At 33.2% G+C, this 19,532-nt stretch overlaps 1 protein-coding gene and 1 long non-coding RNA gene across 3 annotated transcripts in view; both read right to left on the bottom strand.

Moving 5' to 3' along the window:
- Positions 1 to 6,781: 6,781 nt before the first annotated feature.
- Positions 6,782 to 19,532, bottom strand: part of pasilla (RNA-binding protein Nova-1-like protein passilla) — a 23,339-nt gene continuing 10,588 nt past the window's right edge. For both annotated transcript variants that reach the window (XM_018444531.1, XM_018444533.1), the window contains exon 6: positions 6,782 to 7,125. In XM_018444531.1, coding sequence (XP_018300033.1) covers positions 7,037 to 7,125 — 89 coding nt within the window. In that variant the 3' untranslated portion in view covers positions 6,782 to 7,036. The remainder of the gene's footprint in view (positions 7,126 to 19,532) is intronic.
- On the bottom strand, positions 12,034 to 15,336 carry LOC108720496 (uncharacterized). Its single transcript, XR_001936526.1, has 2 exons — positions 13,359 to 15,336; positions 12,034 to 13,291 (listed from the first exon to the last, which is right to left on the bottom strand). It is a non-coding gene; the product is annotated as an uncharacterized lncRNA (long non-coding RNA).

Raw genomic sequence — 19,532 nt, 5'->3', positions numbered from 1 at the left:
GACCTTATATTCGATCGTCTTGAATCTAATAATAAACGATCTTAGGATTAAATCCATTTAATGAAATGATCGTGTTGAATCTTGAAATCATACTTAGGACAACCTTAAATATAAAATCGGACTATTTTTGCAATCGTAATTCTACAAATATTCATTACTGTGCGATATGTTTTATGTTCGTCATGCCTGAGCGCGGGAATTTCGGACATTTTGATTGTGATTAACTTTAAATGCTTTTCATTTAAAAACTGTTATAGCTTTGGCATTTTAGTATCAATTTTCATCTCAAAATAATTTCGAAGTCTGTCGTTAACAACGTAACTGATGTAAGCCAGATACCCTATATATAATTGTAACATTATGTAAGACGCCTTTAAAACGAAAAGGGACATCGGTCCTAAAGAGCGTATCTCTTTTAATTTAATATACAGATTTCGCAAAAGGATGCGCTCTCGAACTTGCATGATCTATTGTAAGAAAGTCTTGCATTAATACTTAATCGATCCTACACGAGAGATAGTCTCTATTCGTAAGATCGTTTTTGCGATATTTACTTTTAGGTACGCGTCATTCTTGACGGTTTCGGACTTGCTCTTAGGGCGAAATATTTTTAAACGCAGTCTCGCTTGTATTCATTTATTCGAGACTAAAAACTTACACGTATATAATACACACGTCTTTTGCTGCGTTACGAGTGATTTTTGTAAGCAGCGTACACGTACTGTTTATTCTGATGAGATGCATCGACGGCGAGAGGAAATTGGACATCACATCGCTTCGTAAAACAACTTGCTGTCTATTGTGCCAAAACATCTATTATACAGCAATTACGCGTAACTTTTTTACGATTAGGACTCGCTCCACCCTTAACCGGTTTCCCGGTCCGTCGCGTTGTTTGTATCGCGTCATTTAATTCCCTCGCGAACAGATTTTATAATACTGTACATAATCGAGGACCTAGTAATCTTTCATTCCATGATATTACTTACTAACCGAGGTTAATTGCTTTAATTTATGTATATATATGCGTGTGCGTGTGTACGTGTACGTGTACGTGTCACACACAGATAATATATGTGTATATATATATATATATGTGAGTGCGTTCCATTTCCACGCTCACACGCTGTAAGCATTAGTTCATCCTCAATCAAATATTAAACAAGGATAAATTATGCTTACAAGCGCTGCCAAACAGAACGCATAGACGTATATTAACAGGGTGTTCCCAAATTAAATGTCAAAACTTCGAGAGCGTATAGGGAATTGTTAAACTAATAAAAAAGTTCTTTAAAGATTTGTTTTCGTTTCATCTTAAAGAAAATTGCAAAAAACCAATAATTAAAAAATATTTTATCCGAAAGAAGTCCAATGATATCAAATCGGTAATTTTCTCGTTAAGTATTGCGAGAATTGCAATACTTGTACAGGACTTTTTGATTCACTTTAATCTACTTTATTTGTACGTGAAAATAATCCCAAATATTCTGAGACACCCTGTATGAAATTGAAGTATCAAACTTGACGTGTGCAAAATTCTAGGGTAGGTTAACGAGAAATGAGAGAGAAAAAAGTATCGAAAATGTAACGTATAACTTAGTGACACGTAAGGATCAGAGACACTTCTTTGACTAACTGCACACAGATACTACTATAGACTTCTTTAAAAAATTTCTTTAAAAAATATTATAATAGTTTAAAAAATTACGATTGTAATGATCACAAAAAAGTAATAGATCATTCTGGAAAGATATTTACATGCATAAACTTGCATACAAATTTATAGCCTCAAAAAGTAAACATAATCTTACCTTGTTTTCGTTTGGTGAAGATGCAGCTCTTGATTTATTATCATATGTGTTTTATACTATTTTATTATGCACGTAGTTTTAATATTTTATCCAAATTATGTAGATATTTGTGATTTTGAGCAGGCCCTGATGAGATACCTCAAACTTTCGGCACTTTATTAAAAAATATCAATAATAACATTTGTTAAGATCAAGGCCGTGATGAAGGTTTTTCTTATTTTTATTTTTACGTAAAAGTAAAAAGTAAGAAACAATCTTCAATGGTCTTGATCTTGACAAATGTTATTAAGGTCATGAACCTGAACAACATTATAATGCTAATGCTGCGCGGCGGTACCTGAATTTTACGCTGAAAATCTACCAAAGGATTTCGAATTTCGCTCTAAAATTTTAGGAATATATTCTCAAAGAGTTGTACTATCGATGTATGAAAAAAAAATCGATTTTTTTTATCCTGTAAATCAAGCGCTCCCCTTAATTTGAAATTAAGCTTTTTGCAAAGTTTCATCGAAATCGAAGAAGCGATTTCCGAAACTCTACCCCATCTCATTGTTCTATACTTATAAAAAGCTTGTTAAAATACAATTATCAAAACATTAATATTTTACAAGATACTTTTCATATTTTATATCAATATGTGCCAGAATTAAGTATATTCGAAAACTATTGATTTTTCGTCATCTCTACCTCAATACTTTTATATATTATATATGCAAATTAGAGAAATCGTATTACGTAGAAAAAAGTCATAATTTCATTAAAATAGTGATAAACTTCATAAGATCTTAAAAATTTGATTTTTTTCCGAAAATTAATTTGCACTTCTTTTAAATCATATCTCTTTTGTCTGAAACATTTTTATATAAAACTGAAAATAAAACTAGAAAGAAAGAAAATTTTAAGAGGTCAATTGATTAAAACGGGACATCCTGTATATATACATACATATATAAGGAGAATCAGATGCGTGTGTATGACGTATGTGATGTAGCGTGTGATATATGAGATATATCGCATATTAAAATCTTCCCTGGTATTCATTCCTGTACGCATTACACGATACATTTCTATATACATACGAATGCGAAAAAAAATTACATTATACGCACGCCTAAATATATTGTAAATATTAATGTCTCGATCGTATCCAACATCGCGTCTGCTCGAATGGATCGAGGATTGAGCGATTCAGCGATATTAACATTTGCAATCTATTTTGCCGGACTTGATACAAGTGCGACATTAATCCTTTAACAAATAAAATAAAGACTCGTAACCGCATATATAGAATTGAATGACTTTCATTTTCCATTTAGTTTAATTGTAGAATGTCTTTTCATAAATTCCAGAACATATGTGTAGCTAAAGTGTAGTATAAAAATTATTATAATTATTTACTATAACAAATAAATTATAATGATATTAGATACAGCAGAAAGGTATCACGTACTTCAAATAATATAAGATTATGTAGTAATAGTAATTAATAATTAATATTAATAATTTAATAACAAAATGAAAAATTCATGCTGTTTTGGACAGCAATTAATGATACAAAAGAATATTCTTATTAATAAATTTACTAATAGAAATATTCTTTTACGCTATTAATTGCTTTATTAATTACTTTATACTATTTATAACACAAAGCTGTATAGCTGTACGTAGAATATAACTTCTTATTTAATATAATTCTACATTTATATTAAAATATAAACGTTTACATATAACAATAAAAAAACTAAATCAGATATACGTATGTGTAGTAAAAATTAATATCAACTTAAAATATATGCTTAGAAATAACAGTTGTATAGATGATAGGAGCCATGCAAAGAGTTTCTAGGACCTTAATGCAAAGATAAAGATGGGCTGCTACCTTAAATTTATTTATATATGTATTGAAAAAGCTTTGAGAAGTTTAAAAATTATAACAAAACACTGTGTAATTACATTTATCTATAAATGTGTAATTTAAAAATAGGATTTAATTAAATTATGCAAAACATATAAAATGTAAATATACAATTGTGTACATATATATATTTATAATTTATAAACAGAACTCTATAAATAGAATTTTATAATTTTATAAATCAAAAACTTTTTTGTATCCAACTATTAAGGAATCATAATTCTAATTATTGATAAAGAATTAAAATAGTCTTTAGATATTTCATTTTTATTTGATAGCATTGCACAAGCATTTGTCACAATGTAGATTGTAAATGTAATTTTATCAATTGTAATTTATTAAAAATTAATTTTCTTTCTGTAAATGTCACGCAGGTAGAGTAAAATATATTCAAAAAGCTATAATTATATTTGGGAATATTTCTTCCAAATTGTCTTTGTTATATAAAGTAATAAGTTTTTGCGAGTGCTAATACCATTTATATTTAGCATTAAATATTTTAAATAAGTAATTTCCAAGCAAATATCTATTGAGACGTCATTTTAATGTAAAAAGCTTATGAAAAAAAGGAAAAAGAAATGTTTGTTATAATATGCATTGTATAAATTATTTTTTATTTTTTTAAGTCTTTCTCCACAACCGTCAATTTTAAAATAAGTTCTTACATAAATTTTTCACACAATCAAAAAATGCCTCTAACAGATGTAAATGTTTTAAAAAGAGATAGAAATGGATATTTTAAAAATTCTAGATTTATATAAAAAAGCAATTGTTTTATATTGTTATGTCCAAGCTCCAGGATTCTTTATTTCGGAGGAGAGTATAAGGTAAGGAGGAAATCTACAAAAAGACGTAACTGAAATCCTTCTCGTGGTTAACAATTTTAGGCGCGTGCCACAAGTCGAATGCATTTATGTAAGGATTCACACTTCATAAGTCAATATATGGGACTTTATGACACCTTGACATCGTCTGAGTCAGCGCATTCTGAGTCAGCGTCGGTCCTTAATTTAATTGTAGGCCAAGGAGGTGACTCCCCTTAATTTAGAAACGTACTTATCGTGCGATCCTAATGAACGCTAGGAATGGGTGACAGAGGAAATATAAATTAATTATTGATGATTTTTGACCAATCAAGCTCATTTTATTTTTTCTCAATTAACATTTAAAATTTTATTCTACAAAATTTATTATATATTTTAAGTTGAGTATCGGCTGTAAATATTAGTTGTATGTACTCTTATAAATTGAAATTACATGAAGTACAAAAAAAAAAGCTGGATGTAGAGTTTTTTCTTCATTATAATCCACTTAACCATTTTAGTCACTTCCAATCATATCTTATGAAATACTTGGTTAGTTGCATTTATTTTGTATCCGTTTTTTTTTTTTTTTCCCCAATAAAAGGCGCATTTTTCAAGAACTTCTACCAATTTTTTAGTATTAAAAATTAAAATCTTTAAAAAGTCACTGCATTTCCATGTTCTACAATATTTAATGTTCAGTAATTTTTGTGATTTTTAAGAACAAATTAAAAACTGTAAATACGGCAATCAATTAAAAGGGTTGGAGTCAAGTGTATTGCCTCCTGTGTGACCGATATAAAATTCTCAGGAAATGTGATCACGAAGGGTTAAAATAATCTTGCTAATCTCTTTGATCTATTGTATATTATATGAGTGTATGTTTCATGTATAATGTTATGTCGCGAAAATGAAAAGGTTTAGCGGAAGCAGCTGAAAACATGTATATACAACTTACCAATAAGAGAATTGCATCATCTTCATATTCTTTTGAAATTCTCTTCTTAAAAGAATCCGGAGAAGTCGGATCATGAAGGAGACGAAACTTCTATGACTCATAATCTCGACATAATATTTAAATAGATATACAAGCTTGAAATAAACTGTTGGGGCTAAGTTAATTATGATCCGTACAAAAATAATTTTTTATTTGTTACTTCTTCAGTTTACATTCATATTATTCGTTTCTCTCTTTATCAAAACTTGATAATAAAATCGTTCTATGTAGACCATAATAATTCATTCGCCGGTGCTTTACCCGCTAATATATCTCATTTCCGAAAAAGTATACTTTTTCTACTTTATTTACAGATAATTCGTTATGTAAAAAAATACAATCTTTCGTTTCTTTTTTTGTACTGACTAGTTAGAATAACATTTCTCATACGCTCGAGATTGTACGCTTAAGGGAATGTAAGACGAAAAAAAGGAGAAAAACAAAGACATGTGTATCAGCTAATTGTCGCGTACTATCCTTTATAAATACGCACATTATTTGTGTATGCATGTCTTATATACGAGATACAAATGTTCGTTCAAATATTAAATATAAAAAAAATCATGTGTCTGTGTGTGTGTGTGTGTATGAATGCCTATCACAACACTTTGGTCGCCTCATCATATTTAAATGACAGATGAGTTTCCGCAAGAGGCTCGTCACCCAACAGGTTTCGCTCCCGATTGGAAATGGCTTTGTTAGATATTTACAAGGATATCGATTAGAAACAACAAAGAGTATTATTTGTATAGTATAACGTAAGCCTATCAATATGGAAGAAGGAAGAAGGAGATAGATTTGCCTTTATTGGGTTATTTTAACAAGGATTCGCTACGGTTTACAGTTGTGCAATTCTCGACTTTGACGGAGGCTCATGCGCGAAATTATAGCTCGCTAATCGAAGTGTCAACGTCACAAACTCTACATGCATCGATTTATCTCATCAACCACTATCTTTATCTTTTAGGAAATCAGGTCGTATATACATAAATCGTCGAAGGTCATATACACGGAAAATGTCAAAGCGAAATTGCACCGCAAGCGATTTTTACGCGCATAAATATTATGCGAATCTATACATTCGAGTAAGCTTAGCCGGCACGTCTCAATTATAAATCACATAATTAAAAAATATTTAAATTATTCGAATGACTGTCGAATCCTTTCAATTATACTTCCAAACTCTTCGTACAAAATACAAACAATTTTTATAGAAAAACTTTGCTTAATTTATTTAACTATAACTGTATAGTAAAAGTAATTAATTAAAATTATCTGGATGACTGTCAGATCTTTTCAATCACACTTCAAAAGTCTTCATAGAAAAGTTATCAGTGAAGTTGGGATTGTTAAGTTCATATTACTTTTAATTTTACTCGTCGGCGAAGTGTAAACAAGATCTTACAATAAAGGAGATGGGGGATAGGGGAAACGACACGGTGGGCACCAACACAGTTCTCATTGAGGAAAAACGCGTTAAAAAATAAAAATTTCTAAATTAAATCTGATACTAATGGAATGCGTTTAATAATGGATTGGATATAATAACGGCGCGTTTTCTTACAAATATTGTTTGTCGACAATTGCCTTCCTGTTCCTCTGTAAAAAAAAAAACAAAAATATCAGCTAACATGAACGTTCGATAAGCCATGGAGATTAAAATTTTTATAAGAATCGAAATAATAACGTATAAGCTCTACGCTACTACTTTCGAAATCGTACGTGTTGCCATTATATAATATACGTTGTTCTTTTCTCTCTTCCAGCTCTTTTTTTCCTTTTGTCGAAATTCGGAAGACTATCTCGTTCGCCGCGAAATCTTCGTCGTCGGCGATTTATTCGCTCCACAAACGCGGAAACTCAAACAGACTCGCCGAATTTCAACAAAATCACAATTGCGCTTTGTTCCTAAGTCGAGTATGCAGAACGGAGATCAGAGACATTTTGGTGAATAAGAAAAGATGAACGCGTATGATGTGTGATCATACTGCGACATTGAATGGACTAATGGATGGATGTATGGATGGTGGCCAGGTCATGAAATGAAGAACAACAGAATGCATTTAATGAGCGATTGTTTATTATGCTCTTATTATGGTCACTTGTCATACAGGTAACGATGCTTCTCAATGAGTGAAAATAGTTAATATTATATTTGCTTTTCTCTCTCTTTTTACTCTTTTATATAATTATTCAACATTGAATGGAATAAATTGATGATGAAAGAGAATAACAATTTATGGATGCAAATAAATGTGGTTAGAGTGTAAAGTAATAATATTAAGATTAGCCCTTCAAAAGAAAAAAAAATGTCTGTGAACTAAATTATACTTCATTGATAACAATAGTGGTGCCCAAAAATAGTCTTAGGACAGCAAACAATTGATAAACTTCATCGACGAGCGAAAGTGCAAAAGTAAAACGCGTATCATCGCTCCCTTTTTCTTTTTCTGAGTTTTGATCAACAAATAGAGGATTCTCTCTATTGAAGTCTTTACGAACCGTACGAATATGCGTACCCTGATAATGTCGCGCTCTTATCTGCTCACTGACAAGATCGTATCCTTCTCTCGTTTTTGCTCTCTTTTGCTCATCAATCCCTCACACATGATTTCGTTTGCCGAGCAATACTTTTCCGTCCGTGGTATCGTCGAGTATCATCTAATTGAAAGGTACCGTCGCTCTTCCAAATTTGGAAATTCAATTTCGCGCCCGAATTTTTCTGCGCCGAATGACAGTTCTCACGTAGAACAAATACTCCGATACTCAGTAAAACGGTGCCAAGAGAGTCACAACTGACTCCGTTAATAAATATTAACATTTCACCGATAGATTCCGCGTCGACTATTTTTATTATGATAAATAGGGGAAAAAAATGCGTCAGCTCTCGTGACTTTTGACATTACATCTTTCTTATTCTGATGATACTCGCGAAACATCGTGTAGTCCACATTTGAGAACTGTCGAATAATTTTTTAAATTTGTGACAACGGATTAGAAAAGATTGCGCGAAGGTAAAATGACCGTGACGTTTTCAGTATCTTCGTACTTTTCTGATTTGCAAGATTACTATTAGTCATAACAGAACAAACATCAACGATACCACAGACTTTCTCTCATTTTGCCTTCGATATCGACGAATTACAATCTTTCACCATTCCTGAATCTCTAGTTACTCATCTAAAGTGTTTCCGTACCTTCCGTAGAGTTACGACTAATTTTTACTACTTAAAACTTATCGTAAATATCGATAATTCTTAGCTTTTTCTTAGCTGAATCGCAATATCCTTCCTCTCTCCATCTTCCGTTTTCTCCACTCTCTCTTCGCGGAGAGACGAGAGACATCTCGAAATATTAAAAAATATGCAATTTTGCCCATTGCTCATAATGCACCGCCATTTCATTTTCGTGTTGTGTCGATAAGAAAAAAGGAAAAAAAAAGATAAGTCGAGCCGTCTCTATCGTAGTGTACACAATTGCGGGATAAAATGTGTGATGAGTGACAATGAATTTTCTGTCTAATCGTGTGCGGTATAATTCGAACTAAAAACGGTAAAACCCAGGATGAGAAAAACGCGCTGCTGTGTGTATGCGTGTATATATGTGTTTGTGTGTGTATGTCCTTAAATTATTTTATAGCCGAAGGAATGTAATTAAGGTACAATACTTGGATCATGATTTCATCATCGGTGCGAGACGAATAAAATCCCTCTATAGTACCTTCGCAGCCAGCTGCTCTCTCTCTTTCTTTTTCGCCTTCATATATTTCGATTTTATGTATAATATATATTTTATATATATATATATTATATATATATTATATTATGGAAGATAACGCTATTCTCTCTCTCTCTCCCTCTCTCTAATTTATTTATTCTCTCTCTCCCTCCCTCCCGCCTTCTCTCTAATAATTCACCGAACACGTTATATATAATTGCAACGCACGAGAAGATTTCATCATCGTAAAAGTAAAACGCAAACGCGCGTTTTCTCTCTCTGTCTTTCTGTCGGTCTGCAAAATTGTCTATTTGCGTGTAAGCATGCACTTTTGACATTATACAATGTGTATGAGTATATTGTGTGTGCGCCCGCGCGCATGAATGAATTGTAGGATGAAAGCACACGCGCATTCACGTGCACTTGCGATCTATAGCAATATACGACTACTTATACTCAACAAGGTACTTAATAGTCTCCTCTTTCTCCCCGTTCCCCTCTTTCTCTCTTGCTACTTAATATTATTTAATTGTTTTTCTTCAATTCTCCATTTTAATCCCCGAGCTGCTATGTGCTACCTCAACAACGATCTCACATCCGAAAGTCTCTTAAATCTTTCTTTTCTTGATTTTTTCTCCTTTTTTTACATTATGCTTACCCAAAAATAATATACCATATTAACAATCTAGCTCTATCAATATTCTCACTTCCGACAAAATAACATTACATATAATTTTGTACAACCCTTTTAATTATCTCGTAACGAACACGTTCCATATCGCGGACATTGTAACGTCGTTTCGTTACGTTTTCGATACATAATTTATATATATATATATATAACTTTATTTCATCCTCTTTTTATATTTCTTAGTTGAAGATGGACTTAACGTGTTATTTCATGAGAATGTCGCTGACATTTAGGAAAATGAAGATCGTGATATGAGGAATATTTCAAGTCGTGTTTAATCGAATGATTTTCGAATGCCTATGATCTCCGATAATCTTTATGTATACTTTCATACTATGTAAATAACTTCACGTCCGCTATTGTCGATCAATGTGATAATTTTTTCTTTTTTTCAAACGTTCTCTATAGCGATATCTTAGTGACTTATTGTTAGTGTAACATGTCTTTTGGCGTAATATATATATGTATATATATATATATACACAACATTTTATATTAATTTCCTTGGCTATTGGCAAATATTCTACCTCTATCATTTAAACATTTGATTATAGCGAACGCTTGCAAAAAAAGTGGCAGTAAACTAACAATTAGAGAAAACTCTTTATAGAGACAAATGCAACATTTTTTTTAACACAACAATTAATTGTAATATATCTCGGACAGTTTACTAGTTTATGCCTGTGTTTCCTTTTTTATTTTCACCTGTTATTAGTCAATCGATATATAGACGCTCGATCCATCGATACAGACATCCTTAATACAACTCTTTCTTTGCCAGTAACTTTTAAAATAATTGCGCTTTTGGTTAAATTTCCCTACTCTCGAAGTAAAACTTATGCAGTCGATCTTTCTCTTTCCATTTTCCTTCGGCAGCAATCGTAATAATTAATTTCGAACTAATTCACCAAATTGCTGTGCACGTATGTATCAATTAGACGCTGTTGCATTTTTAACTTTAGTTATTGATGCCGATCGAATATAGGATAAGCTGAAACAGAACATATGGCTATATAAAACTATGAAACGTGAACGTGTAACGCGACAATATTGGAATCAAAGTATTCATTGAATAACATCTCTCTCAATTTGCAGCAGTCAGTGTATATAATGGAGGATGAGTTGTTACTATCCTTTCTGTATTAACTCTTTTCTTATCTGCTTTTTTCTTTTCTACGATATTCTTGGACGCTATAAGAATCCCTACTTTTCGATATACCGCAAACTAAGAGCAGGTATAATAAAGTATCTCATAATGTTCCATAACGACGTTATTTATGTATATTAATATGAAATGAATGATATAGTCCGTCTTTTATTAAAAACGGCCTGCATGCGTCGCACAGGATATACACATCTTTAACAACACGTTCTACAGTTAAACGTTAACAAGTGTAATGGCTAAGGAAGGGAGATGATAAGGAAAGGAGATGGATAATGTAGAATAGGGAGGGTTCGATATGGCACTAAAGGGTGTGGAGTGCGGATGACAGAAGATCCTTCCTTTGTTTTTTTTTACCCTTAGCATAAAACGCGATTCCGAATGCCATCGTTCTGCATTTTTTTTTGCGTTTTTTCTCCATTTGATTCCTCTCGCGTTTTTCTCTTCCTTCTTCACACACACACACACACACACACACACACACACACTCTCGCTCTCTCTTTTTCTCTCGTCTCGCATCCGGTTTGATGGAGTTTAATGCGAAGTGAAGCAATGAAAGTACGATGGAACATGATTTTTTTTTTTACGATGTAACCTAACACACACAGCCAAGTAACGTGACACGCAAGTCACCCTCCGCGCAGTGACGAGTGTCAAATTCAGTTAATATAGTTACCGTAATAATAGTCATAATTAGAATTGAGGCGAGTCAATGCAATTCCTACATCCCTGATTACTACGCTACACCACCACATTTTCTTTTGTGTGTGTGTGTGTGTGTGTGTGTGTGTGTGTTTGTATGTGTGTAGATATATATATATATTTCTTTTATAAGAGTTATAATTTAACATTCTCCTCCCTTAATTCGTTCCGTGTATTCTCGTGTGCATGTGTGCGAGCGTACTTGTGTGTATACAGATACATAATTATTTTCCTCTTTTCTTTTTTTTTGTCTTGGATAGAGTCGGTAATTTATTGTTAGTTTAACTTGTTCTGCAATGACATAATTCCGTAAGAAATTTAAGAAACTAGCTACATAATCTACACGCCTGTGTACTGCGGTTACAACTATCGACTGGCGACGCGACGCGTACACGCGTGTTACCCATCGCGCCACGATCCTTTCTCGCGCTTACAACAACGTTTGCGGAACGGAGAAATATATCTTAAACTGTACAAAACAAAGCGCTGTATGAAAAAATAAAAGATTCTTCTAACAAGGGTGGGCAATGACTGCCGGTCGTAACACATCGTCCTCTCGTTTAAACAACTCGTAGGTAACATTGACTGGCCGACTAATACTGCTTTTGCCACATTGTGCAGATGCAGCCGCTACAAAATCGCCGTATCAATTGTCTTGGAAAATCCTCAACGACATGCGTTAAGTGTTTCGTCCTTTCCGTTACCATCCGTTATGTCGATCGAAATCGAATAGTTCTTATTCGTGACTGATTTCCTCTGTAAATGTAAAATGAGCGAAAAATATTTTAACGTCTTCTCTCGACGATTACTAATTACGTGATCTTTAAATAAGTAATTTAAAGGAAAACGCTCTATCGAAAGCGATTTTCTTTGCAATTGCTGGCTCGAAAAGGACTCAACGATTTTTCTATCGCAAATTAATAGATATTGTTACACGCGATAAAATAATTTTGTCACCAATACACATGTACATGAGTATATAACGCTCTACTATTAATATACGTACAATATATTGCGGTATGTCGATTGTCGACCTGATATTCGTGACAAAATTATCTCCACTTCAAAATCGGTCGCGCACAGGGGGACCGATTTCATGCATTTAGAGTTTACACGCGAAACCGCGTGCGTTTCTTCACATTATCGTTAAACGCAATATGTCGAAGATATATATGTGTGAGTGTGTATGTATGTATACACACACACACACACACACACACACACACACACACACACACACATACACACATATATATTGCTACACTAACGCATATACACTTACGCCGTTAAGCAACATCGGAAAATTCCGCCGAATGTTACTTCGATAACGGTAACGGCTGCGATTCATGCTTCACTCATCTTCGTTCGGGAGAGAATATCGGAGAACACAGTCCTTCCCGGAAACGGGTATAAAATAGTCCCGTTAACGTCATTATGCCTCAGAAATGCATATTGAAATTCTTTACATTTTCCTCGCTGTTAATTTCTCGGATCTTCAAAAATACATCTATAGCAAGGTTTAATTATTTAACTTCGTTATTATCTGCGTTTTAAGAATACCTTCAATCGGAGATATTCCTGAGATGTTCCTCGCTATACTGGATCAAACAGATTGCACATTGTGAGGAAACACTCGGGCCGCTGTCGAAGTAACGCTCTCGACGTAAAACTCTGCAAACTCTACGAACAACAGTATCGATGTAATTACTAAAATATAACAGGCGGTACACTTTAAACCAACGTTACACTAAGAAGAATACTTATGTTAGACTGGCTGATTCGCTATGGCCTCAATACGTGATCTGTGCTCCTTTCATTTGTATTTGATTCTTACCGGAATATACGAAAGGAAATTCGTGTTTCATGAGCTATATGCGTTTTACGCAGAAAGGGAATCGGCCTCATTTTGGTCTCTTTTTTGTCATTTCCCATCATGATAAATACAACACGGACACATCATTGCGCATAAGATTGCCCTGTAATACTCTTAATCCGGGCATATTAAATTTAATCGTTTGTGTATTGACAAAGCTTCTGCTTCCTTTCTCGACCTCTTCTTACCTCGGTCGAACTTTTCGCATGTCATCGCAATTACTTTACATGCGCAAATAAATTCTACAATTTTATATTCTATCAAACGTAGCTCGTCTCTTGTCATCTTTCATATACTAGCAGCTGGTATATAATATATTCTCTTGTCAGCTTTTTCCATCACAGCTAATCTTATATGCAATCTGTTCTACTACGGAATGTATTTAATATCAAAGAGAACCTGTAACTCTATCCTAGTTTAATGTGGATGCTACCTACAAGTTGTTCGCCAGAGAAGGACCACTTCCTATCCGTCCTCCGCCTACTTTTTCCTTACTCGGATATTGCGTCTCTACAAACATGTACGTCATAACTTGTGTTATTTGTACCAACAGGCGATATATATCACAAAATTAGTGTGCTTCACACTCCGTGCTAACAAAGAAACGAGAAGATACGCGTACGGCAATTGTTTCTTGTAATTTATCTATCGTTCAAGCGGCTCTAAGATTACTGTGTGACTGCGAATATACAGTAACGTATTGTGAACGAGCTTGGAGACAAATGATGGATCGAAGATTCGAGATCCTTAAATGAAGTATAGTGGTATTGCTCGTGCGATAACTTCCCAGGGACATATACATGATGGTCAAGAGTTTGCCGTCCAATCTCATTCACTTGGTGTTACAATTGGATAAAAACTACACAGCTATTTTCACAACTTTAACAACGAGGAAATATAAAATAAAGATACCGATTCTTAGACAATAGCTTCACAATTCGACGCGTCTGTCTGCGAATAAATAAAATGATAAATAATCGTGAATATGAAGGACGAATAAATAACATTAAATCTAATAGGTAACGTACATATTTGTAGTAGCAACGTGGAACTGTGTCAGTGTCCTACAATAAGCGTCCGCGAGCGATGAACGACTAATGGCCAATTCGAATGACAAATGCCTCTCTTTTCTTTCTTTCACGCGCTCGATTCTGTATTATGTGACAAATTTAGTAACATCGTTCGCCCTACTGGCAATCAGCCAGATAATATTCGTTAGCCAGCTATAATTAAAGATTTTTTTAATTCGAGGAATTAATGATAGCCAATCTAATATGATGACCAGAAAATGCATGACGATGATATATTATTATATAATAATGATTGTGTTGTATAATAATGATTATATTATTATATAATATATTAATCAATATGTAATGAAATATATATTATGCTGCCGTTAGCGTTAATAGCACAAAGGCCATTAGAACACACTAATCCATAAATTAAATTAATGCTATTAATTTACAGTTATACTCTCTTAAAACTTTAGAATTGATCTATCTACAGCACTTAGTTAATTATTCCATATTTCGGTGATTTTTTAATGTAATTGGGCAACACAGTGAAGTTTAATTGAAAATAGTTCACATAGAATTTATGGATAAACATAAATCGGTTTTCCTCTCTTTGCGGATGCCAATATTTTGTCAACAATCTTTTATAATATCATTTCACATTTTATATATATATAAATGTTTTTATATATTATATTTGTTTCATATATATTTTATATATATATTTGTATATATATTTATATATACATACGTATATATATATGTTATTTATAATTTATTTATTCTTTTTTCTTTTTGTAATAATCTATAATGTATCTATCTTCTGTAAATATATATATGTATATATATATATATATGTGTGTGTGTGTGTGTGTGTGTGTGTGTGTGTGTGTGTGTGTGTGTGTGTGTATGTGTGTGTAAGCATCTCTCTGTATAATATATTATCTATAATTATTTTCGTTATGTAATATTTATAAATATACAAGTCAATGTTTAAAGAACTGTGAGCCAATGTCATCAGCTTATGAGTTTTGTGTGTATGTATGTGTATGTATACATATATACAGGATATTCTATAAGTTTTGACACAGTGCTTATGTGCAAGGGTGCTATTCTGTACACGTCTATGGTTTCTGCACCGATAATTGTCGGTGTCGTTATGTGTCATTGCGAAGATATTTTTTTTGTATGGTAAAAAGGCTGCGCAATGACACATAATGCCATTGACAACTAGCGTGTACAGAATAGTACCCCAGGTAGAGCGGACTAAACTGAGTCGAACTTATCGGACTCCCTGTATATGTGCTTATGTGTATATAGCATATAAAGTATGCGTACGCACGCACGCACACTTATATACAGTTTTATATTTTATTCAACGCTATATAGCTAACATTTCAATAATCATTTTAACTAAATCCATTTTTTATTACTATCTAGCTCGTATCATTCCTTCCTATATTTTTCCTACTCCCACAGAAAGAATGATTATAAAAACCTTTCGTAGTGAATATCTTTTCCTTCAAACAGTGGAAACGCAATAGATTTGTCTGAAAATTTTTAAACCGATCCTAATATATCTAATGACCTGTCGGCTTACTTCTCCGTGAGAAAGCTTCAAGATTTATTAAAATTTTCCATTTGGCTCACATTTCGTCATAAACGGAGATTTCCCAGCGTTCCATACAAACGCTTCTTTTACCATACGAAACCCCCAAATTACGCGATGTGGCTAATGTAATCGAGATTTTCCAAGATAATAATTAAAATAGTCAACAGAAAATTCTCATATCGACGTTTACAATCGAATATTTGATATCTCTAATAAATCAATTAAAATACACGAAATTGCATTGGTAAAAATTCAAGCATATATAATAAGGGAAAACGATCGAGAAACGCTCGTGTACAAATAAAAGACCTACAAAAGGGATTTTACGAACAAGCGTTTACATCATTTCCAGAAAGTAAACGCCCATACACACTACTTTCTCCCAAAGGCACGTAATAATAAATTCCAATGTCAAGTCCGATTAAATGAAACTAAAGTAAAAAAAAATATATATATATATAAATAATCGCAGTCAACTGACGATTGCCTTAGAAGAGGAAATAATTAGACTAAAAGTTCTACATAAATAATGGAACAGATTATTATCTGCAAATGTCATGTAACATGATGTGCAAAAAATTTACTTAGCTTACAAATGCTAGCGCATGCAAATAGATTTTTATTCCTTAGAAATACACGTAAAAGTCTCCTGAATAGTCGGAGCAACCGTATTAGATCGTAACGTCATAAGCGAGAAATGATATATTGAAGTTCCTTCTTCTCCTTGAATTTCCCCTTGGACTTCCGATCCAATGCACAGGATCACAGTACCATGCGATGATTTTGAATCAAAAGATCCATTGATAGCTTCTTCGTGGGATAGAGGCTCCATATTCAGATCAACTCGTACTCATTCAGAGTGTTACTCCCAGAATCTATATCAGAGGCCTGTTCTTTTTAGATGAACTTTTGCACCAGTTTATCTTTTTTCCCTTTCTCTTCAGGAGGAAAGAAGAAAAAGAAAGATGAACTGGTGCAAAAGTTCAGCCAAAAAGAATAGGCCTCAATTCTTAGCTTGACGAAGATCGACATGTTGAAGTTTCTTGCAAAGAGGATTGGATAGAGCGGAAGGTCCTTAATGAAATCGTTATATATTTTCGCGTATACTACTGTCAGCGCTATCTTGTGAGTCTGATGCTGCATTTATCAATAGTAACAAATGACAAAAAAATTAACAGAGTCGAACAGAACTCGAATTTCGAACTCGGGATTCCTCATTTTATACCTCTACAGTAAAGTTGTATGGCCACGAATACTTTGTTACACCTAATATTCCGTTCTATCTACAAACACTAAAAATGAAATTAGGAACGTAAGTGAGCATCGGACTCTCGTCGTGATATACGCGAACCTTCCGTTCTATTTAATCCTCTTTGGTTTCTTGCATGTTTGGCTATTTGCAAGAAAATTTGAGTAAAACAAAATAATAAGATTGATTTAAAATACTCGTAAAAACCTGCTGATAGTCAGTAAACAGTCAGTAAAAACGCGTTTACTTAATGCACATATGTAGCCTTTTTTCACTTTAAGTGCCTTTTACGACTACTTATTGACTGTGGGGGAAGGTAAGAATAGGTTCGACCCATTTTTATAAGTGTTTTGAAGCAATCTCATTATTTTTTTTACCCAAGCTCTCTTTATTTACAAATAGCATGCAAGAAATTCCAATGTGTCATTTCTCACTTAGGACGTCACGATTCAATATGGCTGTAGCGACTACTCAGTACTACTTAGGAGATTTAAAAAGTAACAATGTTTGATGTTAAAACCTACATATAACTCTCTCTCTCTCTCTCTCTCTATGTATATATATATATATATTAATTTAAGCACTATAAAATTTACATGATTATATATATATAATAATATATATATATATACACACACATATACAGGGTATCTGATATTAGGTAACACCGTTCATGGATAGATAAAGTGGACTAAACTGAATCGAAAACTCCTTTACCATTTTGAAAGTTTTGCAATTGTTATCGAGATATTAATTATTAAAGATCGCCAATTAGCACGACCCATTGTCAAATGCAGGCGTACGACTGCACAGTATAGAACTGCCCACCGTCGTAGCTTTCTATATAGGCATGCGGGAAATTGTTTACTACAAACGGCCTTGGCACGCTCAAGCGACGAAAGAAAACATCTTCCTGCGCTGAGTGGTCATATCGCGTTTGCATTTGGTGGTAGGCCGAGCGAATACGCACTTATTCGGCGATTTTCAAAAATTAATATTTCGATAACTATTGTGAAATGGTAGAGGACTTTTCGATTCAGTTCAGTCCGCTCTACCTACCCATGAACGGTGTTACACCTAATATCAAACACCTTGTGTATATATATATATATATAGCTCTCACACACTTTGAATATAGTATATATATTAAATTTCCAGCCAAGGTATTTTTGCGTTACATAAGATGTTTGGGAAAGATTTATAAATTTCTAAGGCCCAAAATTTTAAGTCTTAAAAGCTCGTAACCCTTTCCTTATGAAACATCCTGTATATAAACTCTTTGGTTTTGCCAAGATATTACTCTGTATTTGGTGTGATCAAAGCGAATAATATATTTTGCAAAAAAGCGAGAAAAATCCATTAGTCTAAGTATTTCCTATTTCGAAAGACAATGCGGAGAATGTTGATCATGGAATCCCTGTCTCAACATTTGAGTTGACCAATTGATAATTGATTCAAATTTACAGTGCCATTTTTTAACGTTAAGTTCTGTATGAGGTGAATTTTTCAATTACGGTGAATGCATAACATTGGACTCGTAAAAACTGGGGATGTGATTATCTAGACAAAAATCTGTCTGAGAAGAAGCCAGGTGTCGTGTAGTAGTCAGTATGATGTGAACGCGTGGCTAAAAGAGATGTCATAATCGTATATTCCGAATCCGATAACAATAATATAGTGGATTACCTTAATGGTAACACGCTATAGACAATAACAATTAGTTACTTGTGGCAACTCTGATGCAGTATGCGTGTGTCGTGTGTGATAAAGCCCCGTAAGGTGTGTATCACAGAACAATCGTAGTAGTTATATATTGTACAACATACATAATATTCATATGTGTGTATATATATATGTATATATATATATCATAATTATCTTAAAAAATAGATAAATGTTGACGAGCCATGATGGATGTGTAAACGTAAATGATGCGACAATGCAAGCGCTATAGTGACAACGTAGCGCGATAGATGACAATGGG

This window comes from Mycetomoellerius zeteki, unplaced genomic scaffold (genome assembly GCF_001594055.1).
Source record: "Mycetomoellerius zeteki isolate Tzet28-1 unplaced genomic scaffold, Tzet1.0 scaffold151, whole genome shotgun sequence".
NCBI classification, from domain to species: Eukaryota; Metazoa; Arthropoda; class Insecta; order Hymenoptera; family Formicidae; genus Mycetomoellerius; species Mycetomoellerius zeteki.
This window is presented reverse-complemented; position numbering and strand designations above follow the sequence as displayed.